The following is a 17030-nucleotide window of genomic DNA, read 5'->3' on the forward strand; positions in this document are numbered from 1 at the left end:
TTTATCGACTAATGCATTACTTTAATTTATAATATCTTGAAATTATTTCTCGCCGCGGTGGAACTTGTTCCGCGGTTAGTCCCCGATATAATTTAGCGGCGTAATAATTGTTTCCTTACAATAGATTAAAAAACGTCGTTATTACAACGTCCATTAATCATTCCAATGTCGCGGAAATATTTTCTATATCGCTAATACTGCACTTAAAGACGATAGATTTTATCGAGACTTAACGCGACAAAGTATATTCTCATACTAAAAACTTTGCGAGCACTCCTTGAAAAGTCGCATGAAAGAAGACGAAAGAACTCCTTGTGAATTTCATCTTAGAATCGGATACGGCGGGTTTTAAGTAGACTTTATAAGCGCCTGGGAAAATTTATGGTTTCCGCCGGCTTCGCTCCTGTTCTTTCCTTCCTAAATCCGCGGCCCGTAAAATCAAACGCTTCTAATTGAATGCGTAACCGAGCCTTGAAGAAGAGAGAGACGCGACATATATGCATAGGTGTATATGCACATACGAGCACGATACACGATTTTAAATGCGTTAGCAGGTCATAAAACGACGTCATTCGAGTTTCAATTAATTAAGGATGAGAGTCCTGATATCTTACAGCACAAACAGGACAATTTTCCGAGCAATTAACGGCGGGCGCGACTGGATCAACAGTCTGCGCAAATCACGAATTACAGCCGGATGCTTAACTTTGAAACTTGATTTCTGTTACAATTTGCGATCTCGTGATTTACCGCATGCTGTATAAACGATAAATTAAACGAACAGCAAACGTAGCCGCGAGGAAGAATTATGTTATCACATCCGATATCGTAAAACCGTATATCTTAAAAATAACAGAAGACGCATATAAATATAGCTTGTACTTTTTGCTTATGTATATATTACATCGTTCCATTCTTCTTGCCAAAGAAGAATCTCCGAAGAGACTCACTTGACGAACAAACTGAAGTCTCACTTTCTTCTTATAATGCTCTCCCCTTTGTACCGCATCTCTACTTAAACATTTTCAGTTCTTGCTGCTTCTTCATCTATACAAAAAGGAGTCTTTACTAAGCCTGCACTTTAGGACCCACTCGGTCACGGCGTTCGCCGAACATGCCGAACTAAACAGCACTGAGTCGGCAATGACTCACAGTCGTAATCGTTTCGCCAATTCCGTGTAACCACACTGCGGCTATAATTGAGCGCCACTGCGGTTGTGCCCCTCTCCACACTGTGGAGTTGTGTCTTGTCCTCGTCGACGGCTCGCATTCGCGTTTTTCTTTCCCGCTCGCGCCTACTCTCTCACGTGCTTCTCTCTCCCTTCGTCTCTCCCTCCGCAGCCAGCCAGAAACCGCTTATCGAACCTCGCCTCACCTGTCTCCTTAATTTCTTGCTTAGTCCGCCGCCGCAATTTTTGCGCTCACGCGACGAGGCGCTCGCTCGTGACCGGAAGTGTGATTGGGAAGAGATTTGGTGTCGCACGTGTAACAATGAAATGTTTAATCGATAGATAGTTGGCGGATCCGCGAGATGTGAACTGCCGCCCACTCGATTATTTCTCGCGCATTTTGTGACGTGGAGTCTCGATTACCACGGAAAATATGATGCAGTCTGGCAGCTCAGAGGACTCGAATAAATCTACGCGGAAAATTGAGAAAGCTGGGGGAAATACTGGAAAATAGTGGAGAAAAATAATGCAGTAAAATTGTTGGTCCAGTCTTATCGAGTGTCGCGAAAGTGATATTAAAGTCGATTTAATTGATTTAATTTATTTAATCGATCTTAATACTGTTATCTAATCGAGGTAATTTTAAGATTCAATTTTCAGATTGGTTAAATTAACTTTAATACGTATGTTGCATCTCATTGCTTCGGAGTGAGTGAAAACATTGTTGTCGCCGAGTGAGACCGACCTATGTTGGAGGTAGCACGGAGATAATAAATCGAAACGCTCTGATTAGACCGGAGCCGCCGTCGCCGCAGTCGTGGAAAATGAGATAATACCGATAAGAATCGTCGAGTGACGCGAAAGAAATGGGTAAAGCGCGACTCGAGAAGAAAGCAGGAAGAGAACGGCACTTCTTCGCGTCTAATTCATTCCTCGGATCATGAGGGTGGCTTTTATGTTGGGTGCTTCCGAGGAACAAGTCTTATCGGAGCGTTGATTAAAAATACAATCTTAATAGGCTCGCGTGCAATCTTTACATAAACAAAATTTACATTACACGCTAATTATTCGCAATCAGCGCTTTTAATCTTATTCATCCTCGTTGATACGGAAAACAGCTGCACGAAACGTATAAAAACGTCCTTTATATCTCGTTATATTTAGATTTCACGAAGAAGGTCATTTGTTCTTAATAATTAGACAAAATTAGATAATGCAAAGAATTAATAATACAAGTGTAGTAAAAATTCGCAGTGGACAGCTTTTCGTCTTTATGAAAGAACTGTGCTTTATCTTGAAGTTTAACGAGATCTCATGTGCGGCCGTCTTCATCTCTTTTTCATTCGACGGGGTTCGTTTGTTTATCAGTTACGTGGTGTGTATTATCAGCCACCAGTAGTACCGAGCCAATAATAAAGCGGCACCTTCGTCAGTTGCCGAAGCGCGGCCTTATCGTCGCGTGTCACATCGTTGCGCTTCACCGGTTGTCCGAGAAAAACGAAGTCAAGAAGGAAACCGATAAGGCGGAAGCGAGAGAAACGGGGAAAAGTGCGAGTTGCCGAGAACGGCTCCTTTTCGTTATCGATCGCGATGTAATGTAAATTGAATTAGTGCCAGTGGAATATTACGATGCAACTACACGTATACACGGCGATAACGAGCGACCTTGGATCGGCTCAGTGTGTTCGTTATCTTGCGAAATTAGACTCATGGAGCTGTGTTCTTTAATAAACGCTTGATTAGAGACAACGGAATTTATTCTAGTGGAGTGTGGAAACGCGAGTGCACGACGCGAGCGCGTTGCGATTTTGCATCAGGACGGTGATATATAGGATATCCCGCGAGAAATCCTTGTAATTCTTATAATTTTGCTCAATTAAAAACGTCAATAAATTCTCGTGAAAGCGTCTCGCGAAATCTCGGGTAGCGAAATGCTTGTCCATGCATGTCGCATTTTTCCGACTGATTATACGCGCGATCGGGGAAAATTATTGAAAGTATCGGTGATTGTGTACCTTAATTATGCAGATTTTATGCGAATTAAAACCATCGGAGGTCTTCGCATCGATAATAAATATAAAATTAATGCAGATGTCATTTTCTCGCGCGACTGATCATAAAATAATGATATGACGGTCATATAATTTAATCGCATATATAATATTAATAAATATAAATACAAGTGCGCGTTGCAGAGCAATTTTAACGTCGGTCGAATTGCGCGGCAAAATTTTCGCGATCCGGAGGTTCGAAATCAGAGTGAAAGCTTAAACAGCGTAGCGAAATGTCGCGCAATCGTACATATAAATCGTATGAAACATTTTAAAGCTTGATTTGGATGGCATAATAAAGTAAAAGTGACGGTTATATTGCTGATTGATGCTTATATTTCGAATTACAGAGAATTTAATCGATAAACCGAGCAATATTGACACGGTAAAAGGAAATTCTCGCGAGCTTGGGCGGCATCCTTTGACGTGAATTTTTCCCAACAAAGTTTCTCCGGGATCTCGTTCGTAGCGGAAGGAAAAATCGAACTAATAAAATCGCGGTTATCTGTGCCCTCTCTCTACATTTTACGCGGTCGTGCAAATGGCCGTAAAAACGTTTGGCTTGATCGGCACAACGAGAGAGAGAGAGAGAGAAACAAAGACTCATGTCGCTGTTACGAATCAAACGTAATACGCGACCGATCGAATATTCCGCCTGTACGGGGTGTTATATACGATTGTCGATAAACCGTAACCTTGACCGACTTTAAAGCGCGATCGACTCTGTATACCACGACGAAAGAGAAACTTTAATTGACGTGGAATTATGCTGGTGAAACGCGCGGGTCAACTTGTCGCGGCCGTTTGTGTAAAACAACGCGAAACTGTGTCGAGTTACTGTCGGTAATTATCGAGGTCAATTAATCGAACGAAAATGATAGAAATATTATTGACGATACTATAAGGTATCTTTTTTAGATGATTATTTAATTTAAAAAGTTACGCTAAGACGTTAACTTTTTTCTCGAAGCGATGAAAATTTTCAATTTTCATGCGACAATCTAGATTGAAAGTAATATACAAACTGCATAAAAACTGTATTGCGCGCTACGCGTTCGCGGTCTGGCGAAATGGCTTTTTAAATTGAACCTTTTTATCGTACACATATAAATAGTACGGATCCGCAGATGGTTATCGAATTAATGAATTCAATCTCACATTAGTTTTTGCATCGGTGTACGTGTCAGATTGCATAGTCCGTTCCAGCGACTCATCTCCAATTGATTCCACGAAATAGTGCTCGTCAAAATTTTGCTGCGTGGGTTTGCACTTTTACGTGATATCCACAAGAAGGAGCTGAATGTCATGCTCGCTCAATTAAAATCATATTTTGCGCACATTTGTGTTTTTTAACTCACTGAATCGCTCGCAAACCATACTGATCGTTCAATTTTAAAACTGCGTTTTTTGATCACTCTACTGATATCCATATAATCTTATAGGCTTGACGCACTAGCAGAACAAATCGTTATGTAACATATAACGTGTAATTTCTTGATACATGCGACAATCGCGTGATAACATATTATCTCCACTGATTCTTGGAAAATACATATTTCTTTATTTATTCTTCTAGAGAACGCAACTTGTATAGACGTAAACAAACGTTTGCGAAAAACAGGTAAAAAAGAATATTCAAGTACGTTTATCAATCTATATACCAATTTGTATACGATTATAATTGCTAAATTTTATTAACTTAGAAACGAAAGATAAAAATAAAGCAAGAGAATGTAAGAGATATTAATGAATATATAACACTGGGTTTCTCTTTAATATTTTGAGCCTATAATTATCTATAATTATCTATAATTAGCATTAGAATCCAGGGTAATTCTAATTACAATTTTATGTATCGTGTAATGCAAGAATCGTTTGAAGGATTAGACACACACACACACACATAAAATACGTATAAAAGTGCGTACATTAAAATACATTTATACATATCATATGAAATTATAAGCAAAATTTCGAAATTTGAAACAAGTTATAGATTGCTTAGTGTGTCTAGTACTAATTGTAAAGCAATGCGCACGGTGAATTTGAAAGAAAAGACAGCGTTTTAAAATACCGAAAAATCCGTTCGTCGCGCGAACATCGGAGCTTCGAAGGAATTTGATATAGATATCGTTCGCGCGAAATTCATCTGAGCAAGCCGGATCCCTGGTGCGACTTGATCGCGATTAAGCGCGGAGCAGTGTCGACAAATATTTGTCGAAGACGCGGCCGGCTGGCACTCGAGTGCATTAAACAGTGACGTCTATAAGGACTCGCGCTTTATGCCGGTGCACAATAATTGCCCGCCGCATCGTCGCAGCCCGTGAACCCGCCGTGCGGGACCGCCTGATAACGGAGTGCAGTCCGCGCGAGCTTATCACGGGCCGGGATTAACCGCGGTCTTATAATCCGTTTTCTCGCGATAATGCCGCGATATTGCATACGCGGGCGCGCGAAACGCGTAAATTACGCGCTCCAGATACGGGATTTGACCGCCGCAATTCAGCCGTGATCATGCTAATGTTAGGTGCGACGCGAATTATGTTTTGCGGAGTCGGAAGGAATGCGGCGAAGGTATATACGGTGCGGGATATAATTAAGCGCTTGATAACCAGCGCTGATTATATCGGCTTTATTCGTAGACGATATATAAGCAGAGAGCTTAAGGCATACAAAAATTTATGAACCTTGATAAGAATCTACTGACGCCAAATCGAGAAGACAATTATACGAAAAGTAGTTCTATTGATAAATGTCTCGCGAAATATATTACGTTAATTACAATTAAAAATACTTGGGTATAAATTTTATATAAATTAAAAATCAATATAAGAACTTTTAACTATAAAAATCATAATAACGATAATTATTCTTTCGTAATATAGTAATATTACTTTTCTTATTCCTAAAAATATCATTGTAATAAATCGACTGTGAAAGAAAAAATAAGCAGAACGTTGTCGAAATTAAATGATACGACCTATTTCGTGCGGAAATACTATCTCGGTGTTCAAGGTAGCAAAACGATTGATAGCAGTAATTGTTGTAACATGGTGCGCGTTAATTTCGTCGAATATAATTGACTGCCGTTTTATCACAGATGCCTAATGTCACAGGAAATACAGAAGATGATCAGGATACTACGAAAAATTTGGCCATTTCTCTCTTGAAATTAAAATTAACTTAGTTTCTTTAAAAAAAGTAGCACAACATTTGTCATAATGTTAGAATTACTTTTTATTCAATAATTAATGGAACAGACGTCGACCTTTTCCTTTCCATCGCGATAAGCGACGATTTCTATTAGAGTATTAAGTCTTGTTTCGGTAATTGGTCACTCGATTGGAAGAGATAAATTATGAACATAATGGTGATAACGAGGGCAATAACGAAGGATGAGTCGTACGATCTTTTCTTGATAAATAGAAAAATGTTCTTACTATATACAATAGCTGTAATTTTCCTAACAATTCTACGCAACGTCAAAATGGGTTAATTTTTTTCGTAAATATTGAGAGCTGGAAAGCATTCGTGAAATCTGAAAAATGACGCTACGGGATGGAAGTATTTTCCATTTCATAAAAGAAGCACGCGTTCAATTTCAAAATATTGCTCGGTGTATCGGCTAAAAATACGGTAGGAGGGCATTTAAAAAAAAACAGTGGTAGATATGAGATCGTAAATCGGATCAGCGGCTTAGAGGCGGCTTAAGAAAGTTCTCAACTTCTGACGATCGATTTTATCTCAACTTCCAGGCTTCGTTAAATACACGGAAAGCAAAAAGGCGTGAGTGGACGCGATATTAACGATACAGTCGATATCGTTGGCGCTGCAACGATAACACGTTATCGGAGTGATACCGTTTAACGACACACAGCTGCCTGTGTATGTGTGGGTGTGCGTGTTTGTAGAAATTACAACTAAGACGCGTCGTGCGCGAGTTCTGAGTGACGGAAAGTTATGCGATTCGGTCATCGAGTGAAAATAAACGAATCGCCATTTACATCGCGTAACGTGTGTGATGTCATTGAGTGTGATCGTCTAAGCGCGATCGATCTTGGTGCGATATCCGACCAGGAAAGATGACACTCAAGAAGGAAGCAAAGAGGTCCTCGAAAAAGGGCAAGTCGATCCACAAAACGAATTACAATGACGAAAGCGCGAATGTGACGCAGCCGGGGCCCACGAAGGAATGCAAGCAACCGAAACCGGAAGCAGGTGCATAAAGCGTTGGATATTAATCACTCTTTGCAAATTCTTGAAAACCATTAGCCAGAGTCTTTGATTAACATTGCCTTCGGCGAAATATCGAAACTGTCGGGAAAGTAATTGTTTACCTTAGCCGCGTCTGTATTGTCAGAGATCGAATCAACGTGACGCCGCGCCGTTAGACTTGCCAAATTGTATTTCTCAATGAAGATAATTGAAAATAATTAACAATAAGTTTAATAAATAAGTTTCCACAATTTTTCTCAAGCAAAAGAATTAGAAATTCTACGGTCAGAGATAGTGAATATTGTAAAATTTAACATTAAAGTAAACGCGTTCAATAATTAGCTCTTAATTTGAATTAACTAAAATTAAATGACAAAATTACAAAAAACTGAAATAAAAATCAATAGATTATTTTATTCTAATAAAAATAATTAGAATCACGTTGCACCAAACTCATGAACTAAAGATATATTTAAAGTGACTTAAAATGATTTCGAGCATTTAACAGAAATAAAATATTATTTTTCAATTCCTAAATGTATATTAAACTCTGAATAGAAAAACACGCATTTTGAGCTATTTTGTAATATATAAAATTAAAGAAGGCAATTTTGATTATTAATATCGCCGGATATTTCTCAAGAATCTTCCGGTGTCAAGAGATCGTCGTTGAAGGAAAACTCGTCGAGGAACGCAGACAATCCGACCGAGAAGCTCGAGCGACGTCCGTCGTTCCGTCGGAAATTCGGCGCTCTGTTAAGAGGAAGCGCGGCTGAGTTACCGGCGGCGATAAACCGCGGCCTGCAGCCGATCAGGCGTAGCTTTAGCTTCAGCAAGGATCTCCATCGCAGCCACGAGCCCTCGAGGCAGCCCTACAGGACCAGCAGCGTACAGTGGTACAACAGTCTCAGCTCGCTAGTGGAGGATGAGGTCGACGCCGATTGCAAGAGGGCGGGCGCTTCCGAACAGGAAGCCTTCGAGAGCAGGGGGGTTCAAGTCACCAGGACGCACAGTCTGATGGAGAAGTATCCTGTAAGGATCTCGCGCTGTCCTGAAAAAAAAAAAAAAAATCGGAATGCATATATTTATTAACTCCCTAAAAAATGACGAAACTTTACGCGATTAAAAGTTATACCCAGAGTCCGTAATTTTTTCTTGTTATTTTCTGAAAGGGGATACTTTAGGGGAGTTCTTTCTCTCGAGAGTTATTTTTCAGAAATTTTGAGAAAATTGTTACTCGAGCGAAATTCACAAACGTCACAAATGTATATAGCTCTCGAGAGAATTTCGCAAATTCTATCTAAAGGATTGTAACTCTTCTCTATCCTGATATTTATTTGTCTTATATCTTTTCTGTTGCGCAATTAAAAAATCGCAATTTATTCGATCTTATTCAATGGCAAGACGAGATGCATGATGTTCTCGACATCGTCTGGTATATTTCGTGCACCATCGCCGAATCGAGGCGTAATTAACAATTAGACGCGATCTTAATCGTTTTCTAGAAACTCGCCAGAAGCATGCTGTCCAAGACTTAAGTCTCGTTAAACTGGCTCGGAGAGATTAATGAGATTCTATTTGCCTCATCCACACCGGTCTTTATCCCGGTCAGTATCCTGTTACTTGCCGCGAGTTTTTTTTCCTCCTCTCTCGCCTCTCGTGCCCCGGAGAAGTCTCGCTCAATTTGCAACTTTTTACCGGACGGCGGCTCCTCGTACCGTCGGGAATTGACGAAAGACTTGACCATACTTTCACCTAATCACCGAATCAAATTTTCTACTTCAGTGAATCCCAGTTCCACTATCTCTCTCTCTCTTTCACTCAAAATTTTTTTATTCGTGAACTTTCATTCCATAGGGAATAGAGAGGTGTCAATTACATCAAAACTCGCTTCGAGGGTCAGACCTATCAGTTATATCGAAATTTTGAAAACGGGGCGCGTTAACTTTACGGGAGTAAAGAAAACTTCGGCCGGAAGCATCCAGCACATGATTCCGTGCCGTGCACGAACGAATCGAGACTATCGATTTATGTGGCGGTTAAAACACCGATAGTAATTTAAATGTTGAGACGTTCTTGCTCGCGAACTATCGATTAGCTCTGACTACCAAATCATAATTCTATATATATGAAATTTAGTATAGCGTGTCATAAAATTAAAGTTCAAATACATATTTGCGGTAATTAATCTTGGCAGATAAAGAATCCCTTATTTTGTACGTGAATCGAGTCTAATTAAAGCGAATCTAATTAAAAGTCTAATTAATGGAGACAGTAGCCATTAAAACCTTCCGGATTTACGGCATTAGAGATTGAACCAAAACTGCAGAACGTCCGCGGTACGAAATACGTCGGTTGCTTTTTGAATACCGCATTCAACTATTTGAGGTTGAGAACCGTATTATTTTAGTAAACCAGGATTTCGCGAGGAAACGATATCGTCGGATTCTAACCGGGACTATTGTTCTGTAGGAATCCAAACACCTGAATCGTGCTCTAGCTACAATCAGGTCTGAATCTTACACGCGAAACCGGCTAAGCGTTTAATCCATTTGCATCCGTACCAGTGTCTACGTTTAACATGATACAATCGCGCTCTGTGCACTTAGTTCGCAGAACCGACTTCCGCTGTCTTATTGACAACTTGACTTGCGCGAATTATCTGGCTGCTGGGCGATCTCTGAAAATGTAGCAATTACACGTTCATGAGATAGACTCACTGACTTCGCAATCCAACGAGCGGGAACAAGAATACCATTCACGAGTCCGCATGTTAAGTGACCTAAAACATCCTTATAATTGTTTCGATTGGTACACACGTTGTTCTCCATAGAGAATCAGATCTCGGAAACGCCGCGCGATTATTTCGCAAACGATCGATAATTTAGTGCAAATAATATGGTCAATCTGTTCGTATTCACGAATGATCTACACCGTAAGTAGTACATTAGCAGACACTGAATAATTTGCAGACAGCCGTTGGTGTACATTAATAGATATTTGCGATGTAAAATTGCTGCTAAGCGTCGCTGATGGCAAGATAAATTTTTAATTTTTGCGCGGTGTTAATCGGAAAAGCAATAAGCATCGTGTTTAACAAGATAGTATTAGTGGTTTTTAGCCCGGTTCGGTGCTGTTTACGTGTAGATAGCTAATGAAAAATTTGCAAGCATAATGAGACTTCCGCTCTTTCCGCCCCTCTCTCTCTCTCTCTCACACAATTTTTTCTTGGCAATGTAGGTCTACCACGTATAGACGCTTTTTCCTCTCGGAAAACTTGGCGAAAAACTCATCCTGCTTCCACGTCGAGAATTAATGGCGACGACGACTGTTGAATTGCGCCAAAGTTTATGAATTTTTTCGCAAATTTTCCTATAGACGCAACTTCAGTATTATTCTTACCGCACTCTCAGATTTATTATTCTTTTTGTTTATTATATGTATGTGTGTAAAATATATAGTATAAAATAGATTGTTATAAATAATATAAATACACAGACATATATGTCCATCTCATTAACGTGACGCGGGACTATGTCACTATGCGTAAATTACAACGAGAACGATTCGCGATGGCCCACGTGGTTAAAACAAACCGCATGTTAAAATTCATACTCGTTTCACAAAGCGTACGGCGCGATATCTATATACATTTATAATTAAAATAATGTATATTTATGCATGTCAAAAGTTAATGGTAATGGGAATATATGTGAATAATATAATTTAATACACAGAATATCTAATAAATTGTTTAAAATTTTAAATGAATTAAATTGCTATTCTGTTAATATATTAATAGGACTAGAATTATTGTCAATACATTTTAAGCTATATTTAATTATAATTATGTTTTTCAATGCTGTGTTGTTTATAATATGCTTGGAAAAAATATTGCAATCATAGTTCATATACGTGACTTTATATTAATTAATTATTTTATTTCTCTTCTAAAACAAGAAACTTTTGAAAAGAAAAAGTTATCATACATACAATTCTCTTTAAATATTGCATTTACAATATGTTGTCCTCGAAGTTCTTCTAATAAGATCTCAAAAAATAAATACATCGCGAAAAATACTGTACATATAACTCATATGCATGCAAAATTATACTTTTGCGATAGTTAGAATATCTTGGTACTCATCAAAATTTTTACGGAAAAAAGAAAATCGTAAGCAAATAAAGATATAGAGCGATTTTTCCAAGTTTTCTATTCAGTTATTTATCTTTTACGACTGCACCAGTTATATTCCATAATGCGACTCGTATTTGTGTGGAAAATTCAACAAAAAAACATATCTTATCGATTTATCTCTTTGTAAGGAAAAATCTCTGAATAAGAAGCAAGCTCTCTTAACTTAACGACCATATTAGATCCTTCTTCTTAACAAGACGCAAATCTTAATCCCGGTATGGAAAAGGAAAATATATTCCGGGCACTTTATGAATTTTTCATCGAAATCGGGAAGATTAGTGACTCTTCGTTACTTATCCTCTTTTGCGTTCGTTTTCTCGTTGTTAGTAGAATCGTTTATCAATAACGACAAAGGCGCGAGGTCTGTGACCTTTTCCGAATGTCTGTACAGTCAAGCGATCTCTTAAACAGGATTTATATGAGATGTTTCCATTCGTTTTGCAGGCCACGAATATTAGACGGAGAGTAAACGCTTTTTCACATCCGACGGCACCTCCTTATGGACGTCACAGTGATTATTATCACTCAAATATAGGTGATTATATCATTTATTATTATTATGTAACAACTACAATTATTATTACATTGAATAAAAGAGTTTTTAAAGGAATTATTTGCTCAACATTCCTCTTCTCTATTTTCCTTTATCATATATTATAATTTAGCTGTACATATAACAAAAATGATATATTTTACATGTCCTTTTTATTATACTCCGTTCATATTTTTCATTACGACACAAATCCACATTCACTTCCGTAATTTTGCCAAGTTTAAAATTAATTGTCCGGCTAATTTCTAGAAAGTGATTAATAGTCGCGAAGTATACGCGACGAAACATAAACTTCCTTCAGATTTTACAAGGATATAGGGGAGTCGAGTTGGCTAACTTAATTTTTCTGAATTTCTCCCTCCTCTCCCAAGATTACATAATCTTCTCTTCTCTCAGACAAGATTAAAAGCTTTATATTTTTCTGTAAAATTTATATAAGTGAGACGCAATGATGTCGACGTGCCCCTTTGAAGAACCTTTTTCCGTCGTATTTCAGATCTAAGCAGACCGCCCTGTGAAGCAAGCAGTCTTCCGGCTTTGAGTCGCGTCGCCATCGACACGAATGACAATGAAACGAAATTACCGCTGTAAGTATGGCCGACTGATTTCTTTTGCTCTATTCGCCTGTATCTACAACTCATTCTCAATAATTAATTGCGACGTTAATAACGATTTAATTACTGCATTAGATTCCTATATCTGAAGGCAAAAATTACGAGAGCCGATTATTTGTAAAATTTTATATTTTATCCGATGATTTCCGAATATTTTTTCTTCCCCTGACTTTAAATGCATTACAAATTGATTATTCTTTTCTTTATCTTTATTTACCGAATATCAGATTTATTTGGATCCATTTAACTATCAAAATGACCATTCTCATTTTTTTTATTGCTTGAACGATTGATTGTGTAGTCGACCCTTAAAAATTTGCTGTGCTTTCCGTAAACGGAAGAAAAAAAATCGTGAAACATTGCCCATTGGTTTTCACACGAATACTTCTTTCGTTTCGTCAGCAGGATAATAAATTACAGTTGAAAAGAAGGGTAGGAAGACAGAAGGAGGTCAATAAACTATCTGTGATAAATCACAGCGTTGGTCAGAGAGCAGCGGCGATGGGCTCGAAGATCGAACGAAATCGAGAAACAGGTGAAAGAATTCGCGTTAATTCTCTTCGAAACATTTGGATCGTATCATATATATATATTTTGCGATCCGCGTTTCGTTTGGACCATTTTTAAAGTTCGCGCTTCGATCTTCGGGAACTTCTTTTACGGATATTACGCAGGTCTCATCGCGACTGGTTAATAAAACAACTCCTTCGTTTGCACGTACGCGGAACTTTTAAACAATGCCTTTCTCTCCTCTTTCCGCTAGCAAGCGCGCTATTTGCGCAAAATGAATAGCTTTCCCGGAGAAGTGTATGTTTCACAGCTGCACGTGCAATCGAAACACAAGTTACTAGATCGTCGGTAAATCAAGTCCGCCGCTCGCTGCAGCAATTTAGTTTGTTTCCGTGAAACAAAAGTCCAAATCGCGCGACACGTATCGTTACATACTCGCCATTCATCTCGGCGCTCTAAGCCTAAAAGTAGGACAGTCAGCGTTAGATCATTTTATGATTACAGAGAAACGTTATAAATTTTAAAATATATGATATTAGATATAGATATTTATAAATGTGTAATTACAAACGTTGTGTCCAAAATGTCCAACAGTGCTAATGACTAGTTGAATTATTTTATCTTGTTTCTTCTACACTTATATACTTACCTTTCTGAAAAAATATTGAAAAATTTATTTCTTTTTACAACCGTAAAATAAATGTTGCCATTGTAAATAAAAAACGGCGCCTACAATGTTAAATCCATGAACTTTTAAAAGATTTAACTTTTTTGCCAATTATTGAACTTTGTGCCCCGATTTCGAGAATAAGCAAGGGAATGCGGAACTATTTTGACAACGAGAGGGGAAGGGGATCCAAAGCTCATCGGTATTCCTCTCCTATTTTCCAGCCACCGCCTCACCTCGATTCTCAGTCATTATTCTTTGATATTCCACATGGGTGCTCCGCCGGTACACCCGTATTTCACCAATCGTCGTATTTTGTGTCCACTCCTGACATTTATTGCCAGTAAAATTTAAAAAAAATATATATCCTATACAACAGCGACATAGAAAATCGATATTCACCGAACAATTGATTAATCGTGCTGGGTAAACCTTAGTTTCTTACTGCCGCAAAACTAATTACACAAATAATATGTTGTGACAGCTGCAAGCATTTATGCTAAATGAGACAATTTTGTCGTTAGAAAAAATTATTGTCAATCTCCTAAAGAATTATATACTATTGTTGTTTATTTTCTTTAAAGATTACTGTGAAATTATCTAAATTATCGTCTATCTGACGATCTTCTTACGACGGCCACAAAGAACATAGAAGAAAAAGAAAAGTGATGATCATTTTTCTGAATAATGTAAAGAAACGTGCTGACAATATAGTTCACTTTTATACCGGTTTCACGCATTGGCGAGCAGACTGAAAACGTGAAACATCGTGGCCGACATTTCCATTCTATCTTTCGCAAGTTTCCTTCTCTCCCTTGATATTCCTGAATTTTTGGGTCTCGCAAAGAAATAGACGCAGTTATGGAAGGATAAGTGTGGAATACCGCGCGCCGTGAAGTTTTCACGAATAAAAACATTTCCTCGCACGTTCGTCATTTTAAAACCCGAGTATTTCGCTATTACGATTCCCTGAGTTGACGCCTTCCTTTGTGAGATAAAGACCTGACCGCATTAATTACGAGCTAGGCAATGTTTGCAAGAACTGAATTAAGTCGCAACGTTCTTTGCCGGTATACTTTGTCGACGAGAATATTACGACGGGAAAGTTGCGACGCAGCTATTTGGTTTTTCTGGTAAATACCAAAATCTCAGAAGGATATCTTGATATTACATACTTCTACGTAATATTACAACGTTGAAAAGTAATTTTGCAACGAAGCAACAATCCCGACGATAGAATATAACAAAAAAGTTCGCCACTCACTTCGCGACATTTGTTAATGAAGAAGAACATTTTAAGTCATAATTTTATCTATTCAAATATAAAACTGCGATAATATATTTCACGTGTATCTCTTCGCCTAAAATTCAAATGTAAAGGCACTATCTCTTGCGTCGCGAAAGGCATTGAGGAATTTGTATCGGTTTCCTGTGAGGCTGAAGTAAGGAGCGAAAATCTAGGGGTAACTTCGTTTCGGTTAAGAACGGTAAAATATATCGATATTTATAGTGACACCGAGATTCTAACAGAATCCGGTGTCACTTTCTAGAAATCGAGAATCTTTCCATATCGAGACGAAAGCGTATATCGAGTACACTTTTTACTCTGTTATTGTGAGAATAGTATTATACTACTTTTCAAGTACGCGATAGACGGCTCGAGGATTACGAAAGTCGATCAACGAGCACTATCATTTTTCTAGCAAAAATATAAGCAAGATATAAAAATATGAATATTTAAATGGAATTGACAGATATACTGAAAATTAATTAATTATTATCAGTGCAAAGTAAGACAGTATTGTTTGAATCTAAGTAAATTCTCGCGGTTTAATTGGAAGATTGGTTGTTATCGTTTATATTTGTAAAGTGTTTTCAACCGTATTAGGTCATCTTCTTTTTTGGATCTGATTAATTGTAAGATCGAAAGAAAGCTAATCCAACTAATTCAACGTGTTTTTGTTTTATAGAAAGGAGCAACAGGTCAAGAACGGACGGGGAAACTTCAGATCCAGCGTCCGAAAGTTATCTCCGCTGGGAAATTTCATCAAACAGCATTTGGTGAGTCCTTTTCATTTTTTTGTCTCATCAAATTAATTATTTTATAGATGCGCCACTTATTTTATTTCGAAAAAACATTTCGTATAATAATTCGCGGTACGCTGCAATAAAATCAATGTCTTCGCAAATATTGCCGATAGAATGGACGCTTTAATAAAACGATCAGTCAGCTGTGCTTGCTATAAAAAACAATTCGTGTGACTTTATTAAATGCGTCGTCATTAAATTTATTGAAAAATAGGTTGTTTTTTTTCTCTATAAATATCTAATTAACATTCATGTGCGCATTATCTGCAGCATCGCGTAATATATTTTTTGTAAAACAATTTTTTGCAGTATAAATTTTTACGATATTTGCATATTCATTACATGTTCAAGCTACATTTAAATCGAAAAACTTTATTTATACCTATACAAATAAAATTGATATTTAATATTTTTCCGTCAAGGAAAACTCGCTTCTGAAAAAGGTCTGTTTATTATTCAAGAATATTCAGTGTAAGAGTTAAGAGCTTTTACATAGAATTAACGCAACGCCCACGGAAGCTTATCAACCAATATTCTAATTATTTAATCATTAACTCAAATGGGTCGAATTTTAATTATTATCAAATCTATAACTTTTCGTAATCGGAAAACGAAAATATTGTACATTTAATTGAAAATATATTCATCTTAATCAAATTATTATCGCAGTTGGTCGATCGATCGAAATTACAAAGGTCAATTCACGAACCGATAAGCAAAGGTCACTGATGCGCGTAATCTCGTCCCCCTGTTTCTCCAACCTCTTCATGTTTACGCGAGATCTGATCCTGCCTGCGATTCCGGACGAGACATTCGGAAACGCACGATCGAGTTGGTATCCGGGAGATAAAGCGAAGATTTCACAGCCTCGGGCTCAGAGCGATAGACGAGTGCTGTGAGATTTACTGCCAGTTGGCAGGAGGGAGCAAGAGAAAGATCCAGCACCGTGACGAGAGAAGGAAATA

General features: G+C 37.9%; 1 protein-coding gene across 7 annotated transcripts in view; it reads left to right on the forward strand.

Moving 5' to 3' along the window:
- Window positions 1–1383: 1383 nt before the first annotated feature.
- The window catches only part of LOC139812023 (uncharacterized), a 227997-nt gene continuing 212350 nt past the window's right edge, over window positions 1384–17030 (forward strand). For 2 of the 7 annotated variants that reach the window (XR_011731805.1, XM_071776631.1), the window contains exons 1-6: window positions 1384–1805; window positions 6976–7438; window positions 8079–8467; window positions 12078–12168; window positions 12683–12773; window positions 15948–16038. Coding sequence is in view for 6 of the 7 variants with exons in the window: in XM_071776631.1 (XP_071632732.1) it covers window positions 7303–7438; window positions 8079–8467; window positions 12078–12168; window positions 12683–12773; window positions 15948–16038 (798 nt within the window). In the remaining variant the exon portion in view is untranslated. The other 5 variants (XM_071776636.1, XM_071776633.1, XM_071776634.1 and 2 more) reach the window with 5 other exon arrangements.

Source organism: Temnothorax longispinosus, chromosome 4 (genome assembly GCF_030848805.1).
Source record: "Temnothorax longispinosus isolate EJ_2023e chromosome 4, Tlon_JGU_v1, whole genome shotgun sequence".
In the NCBI taxonomy this organism is placed as follows: Eukaryota; Metazoa; Arthropoda; class Insecta; order Hymenoptera; family Formicidae; genus Temnothorax; species Temnothorax longispinosus.